The sequence below is a fragment of the Nyctereutes procyonoides genome, unplaced genomic scaffold (assembly GCF_905146905.1).
Source record: "Nyctereutes procyonoides isolate TBG_1078 unplaced genomic scaffold, NYPRO_anot_genome, whole genome shotgun sequence".
NCBI lineage: Eukaryota > Metazoa > Chordata > Mammalia > Carnivora > Canidae > Nyctereutes > Nyctereutes procyonoides.
In genome coordinates this window covers 8,724,499-8,741,021 of record NW_026575122.1, presented here as the reverse complement: position 1 = coordinate 8,741,021, position 16,523 = coordinate 8,724,499, and the positions used below count along the sequence as shown (strand labels likewise).

Below are 16,523 nucleotides of genomic sequence, written 5' to 3'. Positions count from 1 at the left end.
TTCTTCCCAGGAATAAAACTTGACTCTTGATCTAGAATGTGATTCTGGACACTGGCTTCACATTAGAATCACCTGGAGGAGAAAAGGATTCCTAAGCCACATCCCCAGAGATTCTGTTTCAGTCGGTCTGCTGTGGGGTCCAGATATTAGTATTTCAAAAACTAAACAAAACAAAACCCCGTCTGTGAAGGTAATAATATGCAATCAAGTTTGAGAGGCCTGGAACACACGGTACTCAATACCTATTAGATAAACATAGAGGGGGGAAAAACCCGATTTGGGCGCATTTAGGAAGCCTTAGTGATTACAGGGGAAATCTTGTGATGTCACAGGGATGTTAGTGGTTCAGATGAATTTCTTTTATTTTTTTTTAATTTTTATTTATTTATGATAGTCAGAGAGAGAGAGAGAGAGAGAGAGGCAGAGACACAGACAGAGGGAGAAGCAGGCTCCATGCACCGGGAGCCCGATGTGGGACTCGATCCCGGGTCTCCAGGATCGCGCCCTGGGCCAAAGGCAGGCGCCAAACCGCTGCGCCACCCAGGGATCCCTCAGATGAGTTTCTTGAGGGCCACAACAAATCCCATTTTAGCCTTTTGCGGTTGTGTGAGATCCCTCAGCCTCCTGTGTCACCAGGAACGACAGGAATCCTACCCAGCCCCTTGACTTGTAGAGGGTGCCGGGCACAGAGCTCCCAGCAGGAACAACCGGCTCTACAAAGGCACAAAGGCCTTTCCAGGCTGATTGACAAACGGCCTGGGGGCGCCTCCGGGAGTCACGTGAGTCTCCAGGCCAAGGCGAGGGAGGGAGGCGCCCTGGGCCGCCCCGGCCTCCCCGGTTAGGGCCTCGGGGTTAGAGCCCCTCCGCGCCCGCTGTGCTCGTCCCCGCGACGGGGCGGCGCCGCGCCGCAGACCTGGGGGTCGCAGGTGCTCGAGCCCCGGGCCAGGTGGCTGTTCCCGCGGGGGGAAAGGCTGGCGGGCGGCGCCAGCGGCGGGGGACACAGGCGGGGACCGAGCGGCCTCCTGGGCGCGGTGCGGAGCCGCAGCGCGGTGAGTACGAGCACCTGCGGGGACCCGGGGGCGAGGAGGAGCACCTGCGGGGACCCGGGGGCGAGGAGGAGCACCTGCGGGGACCCGGGGGCGAGGAGGAGCACCTGCGGGGACCCGGGGGCGAGGAGGAGCACCTGCGGGGACCCGGGGGCGAGGAGGAGCACCTGCGGGGACCCGGGGGCTCAGGAGGAGCACCTGCGGGGACCCGGGGGCGAGGAGGAGCACCTGCGGGGACCCGGGGGCGAGGAGGAGCACCTGCGGGGACGCGGGGGCTCAGGAGGAGCACCTGCGGGGACCCGGGGGCGAGGAGGAGCACCTGCGGGGACCCGGGGCGAGGAGGAGCACCTGCGGGGACCCGGGGGCGAGTAGGAGCTTCTGCAGGGACCCGGGGACTCTGTACCAGCACCTGCGGGGGACCCGGGGACCCAGTACCAGCACCTGCGGGGGACCCGGGGGCTTTGCGGCGGAGCCTCTCATGATTTTCCAGAACACGCTGATGCTTAAAAGGAAAAACCAAAGCTCAGAAGTCAGGAGTCCAGCGCTGCCAACTGTACCCAAGAGGCGGGCGGAGCTCGCGGGGAGCGTGGAGGAAATTAGCGCGAAACTAAAAGTGAAATCTTGGCTGCAGTAGAACGAGCCTTAGTGACCAGAACGTGCCAACTACTAACCAAAAAAAAAAAAAAAACAAAACAAAACAAGACCCTCCATTAGAAGCTCACAGTGACAGGCAAAATCGAGAATAAAAAACATTTACTTAATAAATGAAGTAAGTATTAAAATACAAATGAATGTGGTTTAAAAAAATCTCAGAGGACACTGGAAAGCGAACATTTAAAAACTATGTTTTGTTTGGAAATGGTTTGAGAAATGGTTTGTTCATGCAACAGGTCTGCACTACAAAAGGATTGAAGTAACGTGCTAAAAGCCATCTGGCCTTACCTTTTCATATAAATCTTATTTTTTATTGACTTAGAGAGGCGGGTTCTTCCTTAAAGACCGGGCATATTGCCAACCCGCCAGCCCGCCGTGCAAACTAGACCCCTTGCTTTCTGAAACGTTCCAGAGTTGTGGGCAATACATTTCATTTACTTGCACCAATAGCTTTAAGTAAATTAACATTGATGATGTTCATGCAGCAGTCAAAATGCAGTTTATGCCCTCTGATTGGCACTTCAAATTAGTACTTCAGTTGGAATGAAAGCTAAGTTTAGGGCTGTCAATAGTCTTTAAGAAAGCCATCTTTTCACTAAAAAAAAATCTGTCACTTCTGAGGGTTAGGCCTTCTCTTATCAGTGTGCTTATAGAGGTTTTGTTTCACTTTGCTTATTTTAATTAAAATAGAAAAAAAAAAACGATTTCTTAGCCATCAACCGAATCTTCTTGGTCCCGTGAATCCTCCCCAGGTAACTCCCGCCCCTCTGGCCTAATCCGGTCCTGATACCTTAGCAGCAGTCCACCTGCCTGACTCTTGAGCAATAGTCCATGTAAGCAATTGCAGGGCTAAAACGTGGCACCACAGTAAGACTATTATTTTTATTGGAGTAGTGTTATTGTGTTAGTGTTTCAATACGTCTCAGTGTCTCTTTCTCACCTACGTCCCCAAGGAGGATATTGTCTTACAGACGTTGGTTTTGGTTTATTTCAAGACAGCACATACAATTTCAAATAGGTGTTTTTTCTTACTAAGATTTATTGAGCAATTCTGAAGTTATCCCTATTTTCAGTTAAATTATCCATAACAATGCCAAAGAATATATATTGTAGGTAGTTCTATATTTAATATTCTCAACAAGAAAACCTAAGAAACAATACATGGAAAAATGAAACACCTTTTTTTATGATTTATTTATTTGAGAGAGAGAGAGAGAAAGAGCGCCTGGCAGGGAGGAGCAGAGGGGGAGGGAGAGAGAAAATCTCAAACCTTCCCCAGTGAGCGTGGAGCCTGACTCAGGGCTCAATCTCATGACGCTGAGATCATGACATGAGCTGAAACCAAGAGTCGGGCACTTAACCGACTGAGCCACCCAGGCTCCCCCAAACACCTTTAAAGTAAATATCATTGTAAAATAAGGTAACAAGGAAAGGTGATTTCAGATGTCCCCAAGAAGTCATCACCCAACATTAAATCTGGAGGGAAAAAAAAAAGACTGGGTTGATTATCTTCCATTCCAGAAGGCTTAAGGAAGTGAAGCGAACCAAAGGGTCAATGTGCAAAATATGGTTTCACAATGGTATTGTGGAAAGACTCTGATTATCTCATGTAATAAAAGAGAGTCCTTTTGTGTTATTTTTCTCATGTAGGTTAAACAACTAAAAGGGTGAATCATGTTCCATAGCCTTTTCCAAATGTAACGAAAAATATCTGATTCTTGGCTATTTGTGATTTGGATCCTTTTCTTCATAGGGATTCAGACTTTTTAATAAGCTTAGCGGTGCTGTCCAATAGAACTTGCTGTAATGGTGGAAATGTTCTATAATCGGCACTGTTCAGAATGGTAACTACTGGCTACGAGGAGCTATCAGGCACTTGATATTTAATTAGCTTGGCTAAGGATCTGAATTTTTTTTTACTTAACTTTAATGAAAATTTAATTATCCACTTGTGGCCAGTGGCCACCAGATTGCACAGGTGGCTGACCAGCCGCCTCACATTGTTCTGCTGCCCAGGTGATGGTATCGTGCATCACACCACTTTAGGAGAGTCCTTGGGTTTGTTTCCAAATTTTAACTTAAATCCTACTTAGTTAACATATAGTGTAATATTGGCTTCGAGGGTAGAATTTAGTGATTCATCACTTATATACAACACCCAGTGCTCATCATAACAAGTGCCCGGCTCCTTAATCTCCATCATCCCTCACCCGTCCTCCACCCAGCTCCTTCCATCCACCCTCAGTTTGTTCTCTATCCTTAAGAGTCTAGGAGATTCCCGAAGGGATATTTCAAGGATCTAATCTTGAAGAGATTTAAGAAATTCTTGAAGAGATCTTTAAGAGATTGTTTTATCTGTGCAGTTTTCTTTAAGTTGTAAAGATATAAGGTTTCATGAACTTCTTAAATACACACCATGAGGGTACTACTGATGCAAAAAGTGCCTTTGCCTCTAGGTAGATCCGAGTATGTAAAAGCAATACAACCTAAATGTGCCCTTAAGCTCCTATTTGAAATAAAAAAAAAAAAACTTTTGCTTTTGACGCACTAACAGTTCTTTTTTTATATAAATATATATAAATAGGGAGAGGGAATCTTAAGCCGGTCCCACACCTAAAGCAGAGCCCAAGGCAGGGCTTGATCTCATGTGTGATTTGAAGTGAAAAGTCAGATGTTTAACCTACTGAGTCACACAGGTGCCCCAGGCTGGTAGTTCTGAAAGTTGTCACACATCCTCTCTCATTTGATTGTCACAACAACCAAATGAAGTAAATTGAGTCTCGGTCCATAAATCTTTTCATTACACCAGTCCACCTACACAGGAGAATTTTGTATAATATAATAAGAATTATCTCCAGGGGTGCCCAGGTAGCTCAGTTCATTAAGCATCCACCTGTTGGTTTCGGCTCAGGCCGTGATCTTGTGGTCCTGAGATGGCTTGAGGATTCTCTTTCCCTCTGCCTCTCCCCCCTCTTGTTCCTTCTCTCTCTCTCTCTCTCTCTCTCTCTCTCTCTCTCTCAAATCAATGAATGAATCTTAAAAAAAGAAAAAAGAAAAAAAATTATTTCCAGATCTTAGAAGAAGTGTTCCAGCTCTAAAGACAAAAGTTATTTTTCTCTTATTTGCACATTAGTGATCAAAAAAAGTATTTGTTGGTAAAATAAAAGAAGAAAACAAATGAACGTGGGGTGTGAACATATTACATAACTTCCTAATGTCCTAACTTTTTACCTGGAGGAAGGAATCCTAGCATACTTTCGAAAACCTCAATAAATGTCACATAGTAATCACAATTTGTTCACAGAACTCACAGCTTCTTAATGGTTTTATTTTTTTTAATGGTTTTATTTTTGATTTATTTCAGAAGCTCTTGAAAAGGACATCAAGTGTGAAGTGAACCGGCTTACTCGCAGGCAGCGCTGGAATCATGAGCAGTAACGGAACAGACCTAACCATTGGTTTCATCTGCTGCTTTGTAGCCGTCCTTTTGTTTGGCTCAAATTTTGTACCGCTTAAAAAATATGAGACTGGTGATGGTAATTATTTTTCCTTCGTTGCTAACTTTATGTTTAAATGTCAAGTTCTCTTTTTTGGTCTTTTTTTTTTTTCTTTTAATGATGGCCACAGATCTTCTTGTACCTGGCACCAAATGAATAGAGCTCACGCTAAATCAGTTGATGGTGCTCGTGCCAGTTTATCTGAGATTTAGTCAGTAGAGAATAATCGTGAGCGTGTGTTCCATGGTAAAGCTGAGAGAGTGACCAGCAGGAGAGCTTTCTAGCCATATCTGTCATGTTTACAAAAGGTTAGTCGGTTCTACTCACATACACTTGTTTTGAAAACATGAATTTCGAACATGCTTCATATAATAGAGAGCACATTGAGCCCAACACAAATGTTGTGTTTATGTGCAGTTTTGACTCTGATACAGTGTCAGGTGAACGAAGAAACCTGCACCCAGGTGAATAAAGAGGCCCAGTAAAGCCTGAAAGGCGCTTGCACACACACCCTGCAGCATCCCGAGCCCCCTCAGCACCACACCCAGTCCCATCTGAGGTTAGGATCCCCCCACCCCTCCCCCCACTGCCCCCCCATCCCCCAACGTCACAAGCTGCCACACTTCCAATGCCCACTTCCAGAAGCAAACCACCAAGTTCCAGTTCAGGTGCCATATTTTTGGAAGACTTGTGAATTTCTTGGCCACTAAGCCAGTGTAAAACTGTACAACCGTTTTTTATTGGGTTCCTGTCTTTTTTTTTTAATATGTTGTTGATGAAATTTTTTTTGAGTGCTATTCCCTTCTTCCCCATAAAAACTCTACAGTTTTTTATTATGTGATTTTGTGTAGTGCAATGTTTTTAGGAACACACGTGGCACATTATAGTTGCCCTGCCTGTAATGTGAACTTCAGGGAAGGAAAAGCAAGAAGTTTTCTCTCTCTCTCTCTCAATCTCTCTCTTTTTTTTTTTTTTTTTTTTTTTTTTTTTTTTGAATCCACATGCCTTTAGCGTTACAGCCAGGAGAAGGGGATGTTCAGATGTTAACGCTGAGCACCTGGTGGGAAGCAGTTACTTTGCCACCTCAGCTCCTTATGACTTGCTGCTACTTAAACAATAGGATTACAAATCTTTTTCTTTCCGAGCCTTTCTTCTCTTTTTCTTTGGAGTTAGGATGGAAACGGAAACGACTAAAATAAGAACAAAATATATACAAAGGGGTAGAGGAACTGGCTTTTAGGTGTCTTTCCACAACTGTGTGGTCCTGAACAAGTCTCACTAGCTCTTTTGTTCTCAGTTTCTCTTTTGTAAAATGAAGAACTTGTTAAGATGAAGTTCCCTTTCATCTCTGGGATCGTCCCTTTTTTGTCCTAGAGGTTAACAGCCATTTTTTGTTCTCTCCTCCACCATGAGACTGAATCTCAACTATCTTCCATAGGGGGAGTCAGAACTGCTACACTGAGTCATAACTGCCCTAATATTTCTTCCAGTGTCAACATTATATTTAACCTTTTAATCCCCAAACCCTTGGTGGTACAGAAGCGTCAGGTACAGACATACTTCTTATCACCGTGTCTTCTTCAGCTAATTGGCAAATGGCAACCCAGAGCACAGAAAGGAGAATGCCCTGACCCAGAATGCTAATTGTCACGTTTGTAATGTTTGGTCATCACAGGCATTCAACTCTAACTGGGAGAGGTCTACATGTGGCCATAAGTGGTTTTGTTTTTATCCCAAAGATGGCATAAACAATCCCAAAGATTTAACTTACTGTTGTGCTGTTCTGAAGTTCTGAATGCCATGTTTTGGTGAGAGATGGCACTAGCTGTGGCATTCGAATAAGAGTACGTAGACTTGGTCTTGCCAGCACTCTTTGGTAGAAAATTCTTGACTTGTCTAATAGGTGAAACAGACAGAAGAATGTTACGCAGGAACACACTGTGTTTGGTAAGCTGTGGACTAGACGGCGTAGGTTTAAATTCCAGCTGTACCAACCATTAGCTGCTGAGACAGGTTGCTTCATCTCACATTCATTTTTTCCATTTTTTAAACTAGAGTTAACTCGGATGCATCGTAGTTGTAAAAATTATATTGAGTGTGCAAAGTACCCCCATATAAACATTCAATAAGTTGTGGCCATTCCTGTAGTAACATCTCTTTGATACTCAGAAGCATTAATTTAGTTTGAACAACTGAAACCAATTTCTTTTCTTTTCAGGAATGTTTCTCCAGTGGGTACTTTGTGCTGCCATATGGTCAATTGCCCTTGTGGTCAATCTGATACTACATTGCCCTAAATTTTGGCCTTTTGCAATGGTTGGGGGCTGCATTTGGGCAACAGGTAATGTAGGATATAATTTATTCTTTAATTATTTAATACTGTGATCACAATAACTCTGAGGACACCTAGGTGGCTTACTGGTTGAGCGTCTACCTTCGGCTTGTAGTCCTGGGATCCTGGGATCGAGTCCTGCATCGGGCTCCCTGTGGGGAGCCTACTTCTCCCTCTGCCTGTGTCTCTGCCCCCTCTCTGTGTGTCTAGCATGAATAAATAAATAAAATATTTAAAAAAGAACTCTGGTTCATAATAAAATAGCACAAACAGCAATCCTGAATAATCCACCATAGATAAATAAAATCTTAAAAGAAAAAAAGAAACTGAACTAATTTCTATTATCAGGTCATGATCACGGGATCCGGGATCGAGTCCCAAGTCGGGCTTCCTGCAAGAAGCCTGCTTCTCCCCCTGCCTATGTCTCTACCTCTCTCTCAGTCTGTATCTCTCATGAATAAATAAATAAATCTTTTTAAAAAATTAATTCAATTTATAAATGTATTTTTGTCTTAAAAATAACATCTTTTCTCTGTATGTTACATCCGCAGGGAACATCGCTGTTGTCCCAGTTATCAAAACCATTGGTTTAGGCCTTGGAATCTTAATCTGGGGATCATTTAATACATTAACTGGCTGGGCAAGCTCAAGGTAACGCAAAACAATTTCAACTAAGATTCTCTACACTGATGTAAGGCAAGTTCTAGGGATTGGGCTAGCTAAGAGGAATAACCTGGTTTTTACCTTCACAGAGATTACAAATGGGAAGGCAGACACATAAAATATGCAATTTTTAATTATTATATGCCCTAAATTCTAATATCTGATCTAGATATTTGGTTAAGATACAGTAAAGCAGTATCTCCTCAGAACAGAAGGAGGAAGAGAGGAGGGGAACTGATGTTTATTTTCTCTTTTTATTGTGTGACAATTTGCTGGACATATTGCATCATTTTACATGCATCATTTTCCTCATTTTCACAAATATGAGGTGAGCACTGCCTTATAAGAGAGCTGAAAGACAAAGAGATGGAGTAACTTGCTGAATATCACAGAATGAATAAGCTAGGCTTCAAATCCCAGTCTCCTAGTTTTAAAGCACATATTCCTTCTAGAGCCTGGGCCAGGGTCAGCAAGCCATGGCCCACCTTCCCAGCCATTTTTGAAAATAGCATTTTATTGGAACATCCATCCATTTCATATTGTCTGGGGCTGCTTTTACACTACAGCGGCAGAGTTGTGTAATTGCAAGAGACCAGCTGGCCCGCAAAGCCTAAAATATTTACTCTCTGGCCCTCTAAGGAAAAGTGTGCCAACCCCGGCTCTAGAGGAGTCCAGCAGGGTCACCACAAGCCACATGTGTCCATTTATATTTAAAGTTAAATGAATTAAAATCTAATCAAATTAAACAGTTCTACAGCTGCACTGCCCAAATATATATATATGTCAAGAGCTCAATAGCCATAGAGGGCTAGGAACTCCCCTGTTATACAGTGCACCTGTAGAAGATCCTCCTCATCCTAGAAACTTCTGTATGACTGTGCTGCCCTTGGTTAGCATTAAAATTAACATTCAAGTTGAGTTTGGGAAGAGGAGTAGAAGGGAGGATGTCGCTCTTACTCTTTGGGCTCCTCTTCCCTCGCAAAGCATTATAACAACCTCAGTAATAATAGAACAAAATAACCTCCAATTTGTTCTTTCCTGGCCTTTCCCCATTCTCCTACCTGCTTCTCACAAGTGCTATTTTCTTTTGCTTTTTCTTCTTGCCTCTTTCATTCTTGCCCGGAGTGGTTCATAGTAATTGTTGGTCATGATTGCTACAATCTCAAGGTGTGAAAAAAAAAGGGGGGTGGGGGGGAAGGTGATGCAAAAAAGTAGTGATCATTAACCAAGCAGTTACCTAAAAGTCTGTTTCAATAAATGCTATACAAAATTTCAGCCAGTTATTTGGCATTCAATTAGCCACTTAATCTATTTTGTCTTCTTCCTTAGTCTTAATAAGAAAGGGACCCTCATAAGCACTTTTACATATACTAACTCATCTAAAATATCTTCATAAGAAGGAAGGTGTTATAATATATAATAAGTACACCTACCTTGTAGGTACCCCATTTTAAACATGGGGAGCCGGAAGCATGGTAAAGAGTCAACTTTTTCAAATCACAGTTAATAAGAGAGGGATTTAGGATTTGAATCCAGGAATCCGCCCCTGAGTCCATGCTCTTGAACACAATTGATGAACACATTTTCAAAAACACCTACTTTGGTGTAACTTTCTCAATTCCAGGTTTGGTTGGTTTGGAATGGATGCAGAAGAAGTATCAAACCCGGTGCTAAATTACATTGGAGCTGGATTATCAGTAGTAAGGTACACAGTCATTTCTGATTTAAGTGTTCTTCCAAACGTTTACAATATTTAGAATACCTTTTAGAGATCATAATGTGTTTACATTTTTTTAAACCTGCATTTCATAAAAGTGACATGATTTGTTCTCAGATTCTTCATTTACATTTACAGATTTGGCTTTTCGAGGAGAAAGCAGGCCAGCTCTGGGGTCGCAAGCCCCAGCTTTAGTTCTGAAAAGCTCTGAGACCCTAGGAAAATCATTTAGCTGCTTTGAAGCTCACTTTCATTATCTGTGATTTTTAGAAAAATCATAGTACATAGCTCATAAATTGGAATCAAATGGCACATTATTTTGCAAACTAAAAAATACTATGTAAATAAATATTATGCTGGCTCCCAGATGCCCCCAGAATAGCCATTAATTCTCTCCTCTTATTACTCATTTCCTCTTTGCCCCCCAGTTTCCAAACTCCTGTCACCTCATCTGGTCTTATCCCAGTCAGATAACTACTCCCTCACCTATAAAAACACATATTCATTTTTGTACATGTTTTTGGATGTATCTGTGTCTAGTCGTATGCACTATATGAATAAAGATGAAAATGACTTTAAATCTCTGGCAGTGTTCAATCAATAAAACTCCAACAGGAATTAGGTCACCTTAAATTCAGTCCCTTTCCATTCTAGACTCCATTTATATTCCCTGTCAGTGCTTCGCATAATGGATAGCACTGTCTGGAAAGATTTTAGTACTTTTTTATTCTTCAGGGAAAGAACACTATATTTCTCTTCCTACTGCAACGATGGCTTTTCCCCAGCCACATTTCAGGAACAATCTCTTTGTCATTGAAATGTTGCCTAAGAGAGTGGTTCCAGGCCAATTGGAGAAGAAATAACATAGATTATTCTAAAAAAGCAGATTCCTGACATTTTTGGTTAGAGGCAATTTTATGTATTTTGTACAATTCACATGACATCCTGGCTTTGAATAGCTCTCTCAAAACCAATTTTTTTTTAATTTTTTTTAATGGAGTTCAATTTGCCAACATATAGCATAACACCCAGTGCTCATCCTGCCAAGTGCTCCCCTCAGTGCCTGTCACCCAGTCACCCCCAACCCCCCGCCCACCTCCCCTTCCACTACCCCCTTGTTCATTTCCCAGAGTTAGGTGTCTCTCATGTCAAAAACAATTTCTTTACGCCCCAAAATTGTAATGTAGCGTGCCTTAGTTGTGACTTAATAGTAATTTAAGGCCAATTTACTCAGTCCATCAGACATCATTTTTCTCCATATTTCTTCTTTCTTTAGAAACTGTACATTCTCTAAAATTGCAAACTATGCATGTCCTGCCCACTTCTTCCCATATGACCTTGGGCAAATCACTTGATTTCTCTAAGCCCTGGTTTCTCCATCTGGAGCTAACATAGAAGTAATAATTGTGCCAGCCTTATAAAATATTTTGAAGATTAAATGAGAAGAAATATGTCAAGGGCTATGTATATTTCTAGGCATATATATGGCTAATGCTCTATAAATTGGATAATTTTTATTATAAGACTCATTATTTTGATTAGTAACTAGTTCATATGCAATCACTGTTTTCCCTTTCAGTCTGTGGTAAACTGTCAGTGCACCTGGGGAATCAGGCAGTTAGATTAGGAGCTTGGTCTTTGGCACAGAAAGGCAGCGATCTCTTCCTGTAGTGCATTCTGGCTCCCGTCTATGTTCTTTACCAAGAGGACCTCCTAGAAACATTCATTTGATCATTTTAACTCCATTAAATCAGTTTGTTCAAAGGGCATTCATTCATTGAATAAGCTTGCGGTTTCATGGCCAGTGTAAAGAAAATTGGAATATGGTTAGATTTGTTGGTCACATCCTTTTGCTTTTCTTTTCAAAACTGACATTATTGATCCTCTCCTCTGTAGAGTCCAGTTTTTAAAGGATAGGTGGGATTGTTTCAAGGCTTACATTTTTCCTATATGTAAGGTAGTATCAGTCAGGTTCCACAACCAAAACCCCTCTAGGTGGTTTTTTGTTTTTTTTTGTTGTTGTTGTTGTTGTTGTTGTTGTTTTAATTTTTTGAAGGTGGGGGACAGAGGGAAAGAGAATCTTAAGCAGGCTCTACGCCTAGCACACAGCCTGACATGAGGTTCGATCTCATGTCCCTGAGATCATGACCTGAACTGAAATCAAGAGGCACTCAACCGACTGAGCCACCCAGGTTCTCCCACTCTAGGTATTTTAAACAGAAGAGCATTTCACACAGGGAATTGCTTACAAAACTGCAAGGCCCAATGGAGCAAAAGGAGTAAGGGGACTCTGCCCAAAGTCCTAGAGTCCACACCCCAACCAGCACAGTTGCCTCTGCCCTGAGTCATCACCGCAGCTGAAACTACCAGAGCCACCATCAAAACCAAATGGCTTCTCCCAACTTGTAAGTCTGTTTGTATGCCTCCCATGGGCAAAACCTAGCTGTTCCACAGTTACTCCAATTCAAAATTTTAGTCACCTTAATTTTTTTTTCCTTTCATCCCCCATCTTATATATAATCCTATAAAGTTTTTTCTGAATGTTTCACAGGTTTTTCCTCTCTTCTCCCCCAGTTCCCTACTATACATCCACCTGCATATGATTATAAAAATCTCACGTCTGTGGGGGCCTGGGTGGCACAGTTGGTTAAGCATCCAACTCTTGGTTCCGTCTCAGGTCATGATCTCAGAGTCATGAGGTGGAGCCCCATATCAGGCTCCACACTCAGCTCAGAATCTGTTTGGGATTCTCTCTCTCCCTTTGCCCTTCACCCTATTCACTTCTCTCTCTCTCTCTCTCTCTCTCAAATAAATAAATAAATAAATAAATAAATAAATATCTTTTTTTAAAAAAATCCAAGAGGCACTCCTGGAGAGGAGCAGCCCCTGCCACCCAGGACTAGGCCCCTTAGGGAGGAGGAGCAAGAAGATGGTGACAACCCCACAGATGTGAGCTTGTGCCCAAAGCAATGGCACAAGCATCATGTCCTTGATCATTCTCCCAAAGACCAGATTTCACAAGTGCCAAAAATGTTAGCAGATAAATTTGGAACTACATCTAACGTTAAGTCACCAGTAAACTGCCTTTCTGTCCTGAGAGCTATTACATCTATAAAACAAAGACTCAAACTTTATAACAAAGTGCCTCCAAATGGCCTGGTTGTTTACTGTGGCACAATTGTAACGGAAGAAGGAAAGGAAAAGAAAGTCAACATTGACTTTGAACCTTTCAAACCAATTAATACATCATTGTATTTGTGTGACAACAAATCCCATACAGAGGCTCTTACAGCACTACTTTTGGGTGACAGCAAGTTTGACTTCATTGTAATAGATGGTAGTGGTGCACTTTGGGGCACACTCCAAGGAAACACAAGAGAAGTCCTGCACAAATTCACTGTGGATCTCCCACAGAAACATGGCAGAGGAGGTCAATCAGCCTTGTGTTTTGCACGTTTAGGAGTGGAAAAGCAAAACAACCATGTTCAGAAAGCAGCGGAGATTGCTGTTCAGTCATTTAATTCTGAGGACAAAGTGAATGTGGCTGGTCTTGTTTTAGCTAGATCAGCTGACTTTAAAAGTGAACTAAGTCAATATGATATGTTTGATAAGAGGTTGCAATCAAAAGTTTTAAAAATTTGTTGTTATTTCCTATAGTGGTGAAAATGGATTCAACTAAGCTGTTGACTAAAGTCCTCTCCAACACAAAACTCATTCAAAAGAAGAAATCAATAGGATGATACTTTGAGGAAATCAGCCAGGGAAGGGAATGAGAGCTGTTAGAAATTGGAAGCTGTAGAGATTCTAATAGTCTATGAAAATTTGGATCTAATGAGATACATTCTTCATTGCCAAGACACAGAAGAGGAGAAAATTCTCTAACTACAGAATAAGAGAAGGATAAATCTCAATTCCCAGACCAGGAGACAGGACAAGAACATGAGCTGATTGAGAACATGTCCCTGCTGAAATGTTTTGCTAACAACTATAAAAAAAAAAAAACTGAAGCTAGGTTGGAGATTGTCATAGATAAGTCACAAGAAGAATCCCAGTTTCTGAAAGGATTTGGTGGGATTGGAGGTATCTTGCGATACCAAGTAGATATCCAGGGAATGGAATACCATGGAGGAGATGATGAATTTTTTTACCTTGATGACTACTAGGTAGTCAACATGGGTCCAGCAAAATGTGCCTCACTCTCCAGCATCCAATCCAAGGAGCATACCCGTGGTGGAATCCAAACAGATCCCTGCCTTACAATTGGCACATTTCCAGAACTTTAATTCATGACCATTGGATATTGAAAAGAAAACAGAAACAAAACAAGACCCAGCAGTACACTTTGGTTGTCATGGTGTCAGTGCAGCAGCCTACAACTAAGTCCCTAAAATGCCACTCTGGACTAATTTTAAAAAGAATCCCAGTTTTTACTTTTACTCCATGGTGAAATTCATTGCTCTTGTATTTTATGAAAAAAAAATAATTTTTTAACCTTCATACATAGAACCAAAAATACCTTAACTGCTATAAACTTTCAAAAGTTAATAGAAATGAGATCACTTAAAAAAATCTCACATCTACTTTCCCTAGTTCCATTTTTTCCTATTACTAGTATAACTTCCTTGTATCTGCTACCAACTCAGTCATCACTCTCCTAATTAAGAACTTTGGAAGCCTCCCATTGGATTCAGAATAAATCTGTCTTCTTAATCTGGTATTCCCCCCACAGTCACAGATTCAAGCCTTCTTCCTAGATCGGCCTTCTCCCTGTATTGTCAGTTCATTGACTCAGGATTATCTATCACATCATATCCTAGACACTTCCCCCAGCCCGAACACCCTTTCCTCAGCTTCCTTCGCCACCCTTAAATGTCAGTAGAGATTTTCCATCCTGTGCTGTTTTCTTGATTTCTCTTCTTCTAATTAGAGTTATCCCTAAACTTCCACTGCATTTTGAACTTCTTCTATTATGGAAGGGCCTCTTTTGTATTATTCATACAATTCCTTTATCCTTGAACTGTGAGATCTTGGAGGACAAAGTCTGTTATTTTCTTTGAATACAATCTCTCCCATCATCACCAACAGACTTTGCCACACAGTGTTTGACACTTAATAGATGCTCAATGAAGGCTTGTTAAATTGTCAGGGTGAACACATACAAGTTTTGCTAATAGATGTAGAGAGTTGTAAATCTAGGAAAACTGGAAAGATTGAAAATGTAGAGAAGCACTCCTGGGTATGACATGTTGATATTTTTTTTAATTTTCCATGCTTTTGACAACATTCACAGACTTTATCATGGATCTTTGTGTCTGACACACTGTACCAAGTTCTGTAAGTCTGTAGCCCAAAAGACCTGTGGCCTATTTGGTTTTATGTTCGTAAACATAAAATAAATTTCATTACCTTGTCCTAATTTAGTGCTCTGCACCCCTTGTTGACCTAATTGAGCTGACTTACCTATTTTGTGACAAGCACTAGTCACACAAGCTCAAAACCACTGATTTCTTAGTCTTGATGTTTTTTCTTATGCTCAAAACCCCCTCTTCCATCCAATAGGCTCTTTATTTCCTAACATGTTTTGAAATTTTACCATGTTCTAAAAAGTACACTGAGAATTTTATATTCCTTGTTATTTAATTCTCATCACAGTTTTGTAAAGTGGGCACATACCCATTTCTATTTATTTAAATTCAATTAGGCAACATATAGTACATCATTAGTTTCAGATGTAGTTTTCAATAATTCATTAGTTTCCATTTCTTTAGATGAAAAAAATCAAGACTCAGAGAGGCCAAGTGATTTGTAGGAGGGGCAGACGGTCATTTGAAGAAACATTCAAAGACTTTCTCATTGGTTCCCTTCAAGTATCTCTAACATACCCTCCTGTATTCTTATTAGGAAAACACACTGGTCTACACAAAGCTGAAGGTTTCCATTGTAACTTTGAGGAAAAAATGCAACTGAGACATCTAATAATAGCTTTGCAAATAAGCATGTATGTAAGCACACATTTAAGTAAGATACACACATTTAATTAGGTTTTATGCACTCATTTTTACTAAGTGTTAAGCACTTTGAGGACCCTGAAGGAGCTCTTATCTTCCACTGAATTAGAAAATCTGTAGGGAAACAAGTTTACAAGGCTTTGTGGTAAATGGTCTGGATTACACAATGACTATTCTTAGTGTTGTGGAAATTCAGAGAAGAGGAAGAGTCAGTGAGCATGGAGCTGGGAGTGGGGGTTTCTTGTCACATTCAGCACTTCAGTTCTTCAGTTTGGATAAGAAGAGGGGAGTATGTGCTGTGTTCAGCTAAGAAAGAGAAGCAAGAACAGGTGGTTTCAAAAGATGGGGGTGAAAGTGAGGTTGGAACAGGGACAGGTCAAAGTTGAAAGTCCATGTGGAGAATGATGTGGAGTAGGTTATGGGGAACATAATGCAGAGAATAATACAACTCAAAAAGGACAGTTCAATTTGCTACAGAAGGGAATATGGAACCATTCAAGTTTTTAAAGCAAGTAAGAGACTGAACCAAGGAAGCTAAGAAATTTAATTTATTCAACACATCATAAGCACTAGTCTGCACTTAGGTACCTACACTATTTCAGCCTT

General features: G+C 41.3%; 1 protein-coding gene across 2 annotated transcripts in view; it reads left to right on the top strand.

Annotated features, from left to right (window-relative positions):
* Positions 1-797: 797 nt before the first annotated feature.
* TMEM144 (transmembrane protein 144) overlaps positions 798-16,523 on the top strand; it is a 34,420-nt gene continuing 18,694 nt past the window's right edge. The window contains exons 1-5 of one of the 2 annotated variants that reach the window (XM_055336508.1): positions 798-1,049; positions 5,065-5,236; positions 7,416-7,538; positions 8,081-8,180; positions 9,817-9,897. In XM_055336508.1, coding sequence (XP_055192483.1) covers positions 5,128-5,236; positions 7,416-7,538; positions 8,081-8,180; positions 9,817-9,897 — 413 coding nt within the window. In that variant the 5' untranslated portion in view covers positions 798-1,049; positions 5,065-5,127. Of the gene's footprint in view, positions 1,050-1,737; positions 1,816-5,064; positions 5,237-7,415; positions 7,539-8,080; positions 8,181-9,816; positions 9,898-16,523 lie in introns of those variants that run through there. The other variant, XM_055336509.1, reaches the window with a different exon arrangement.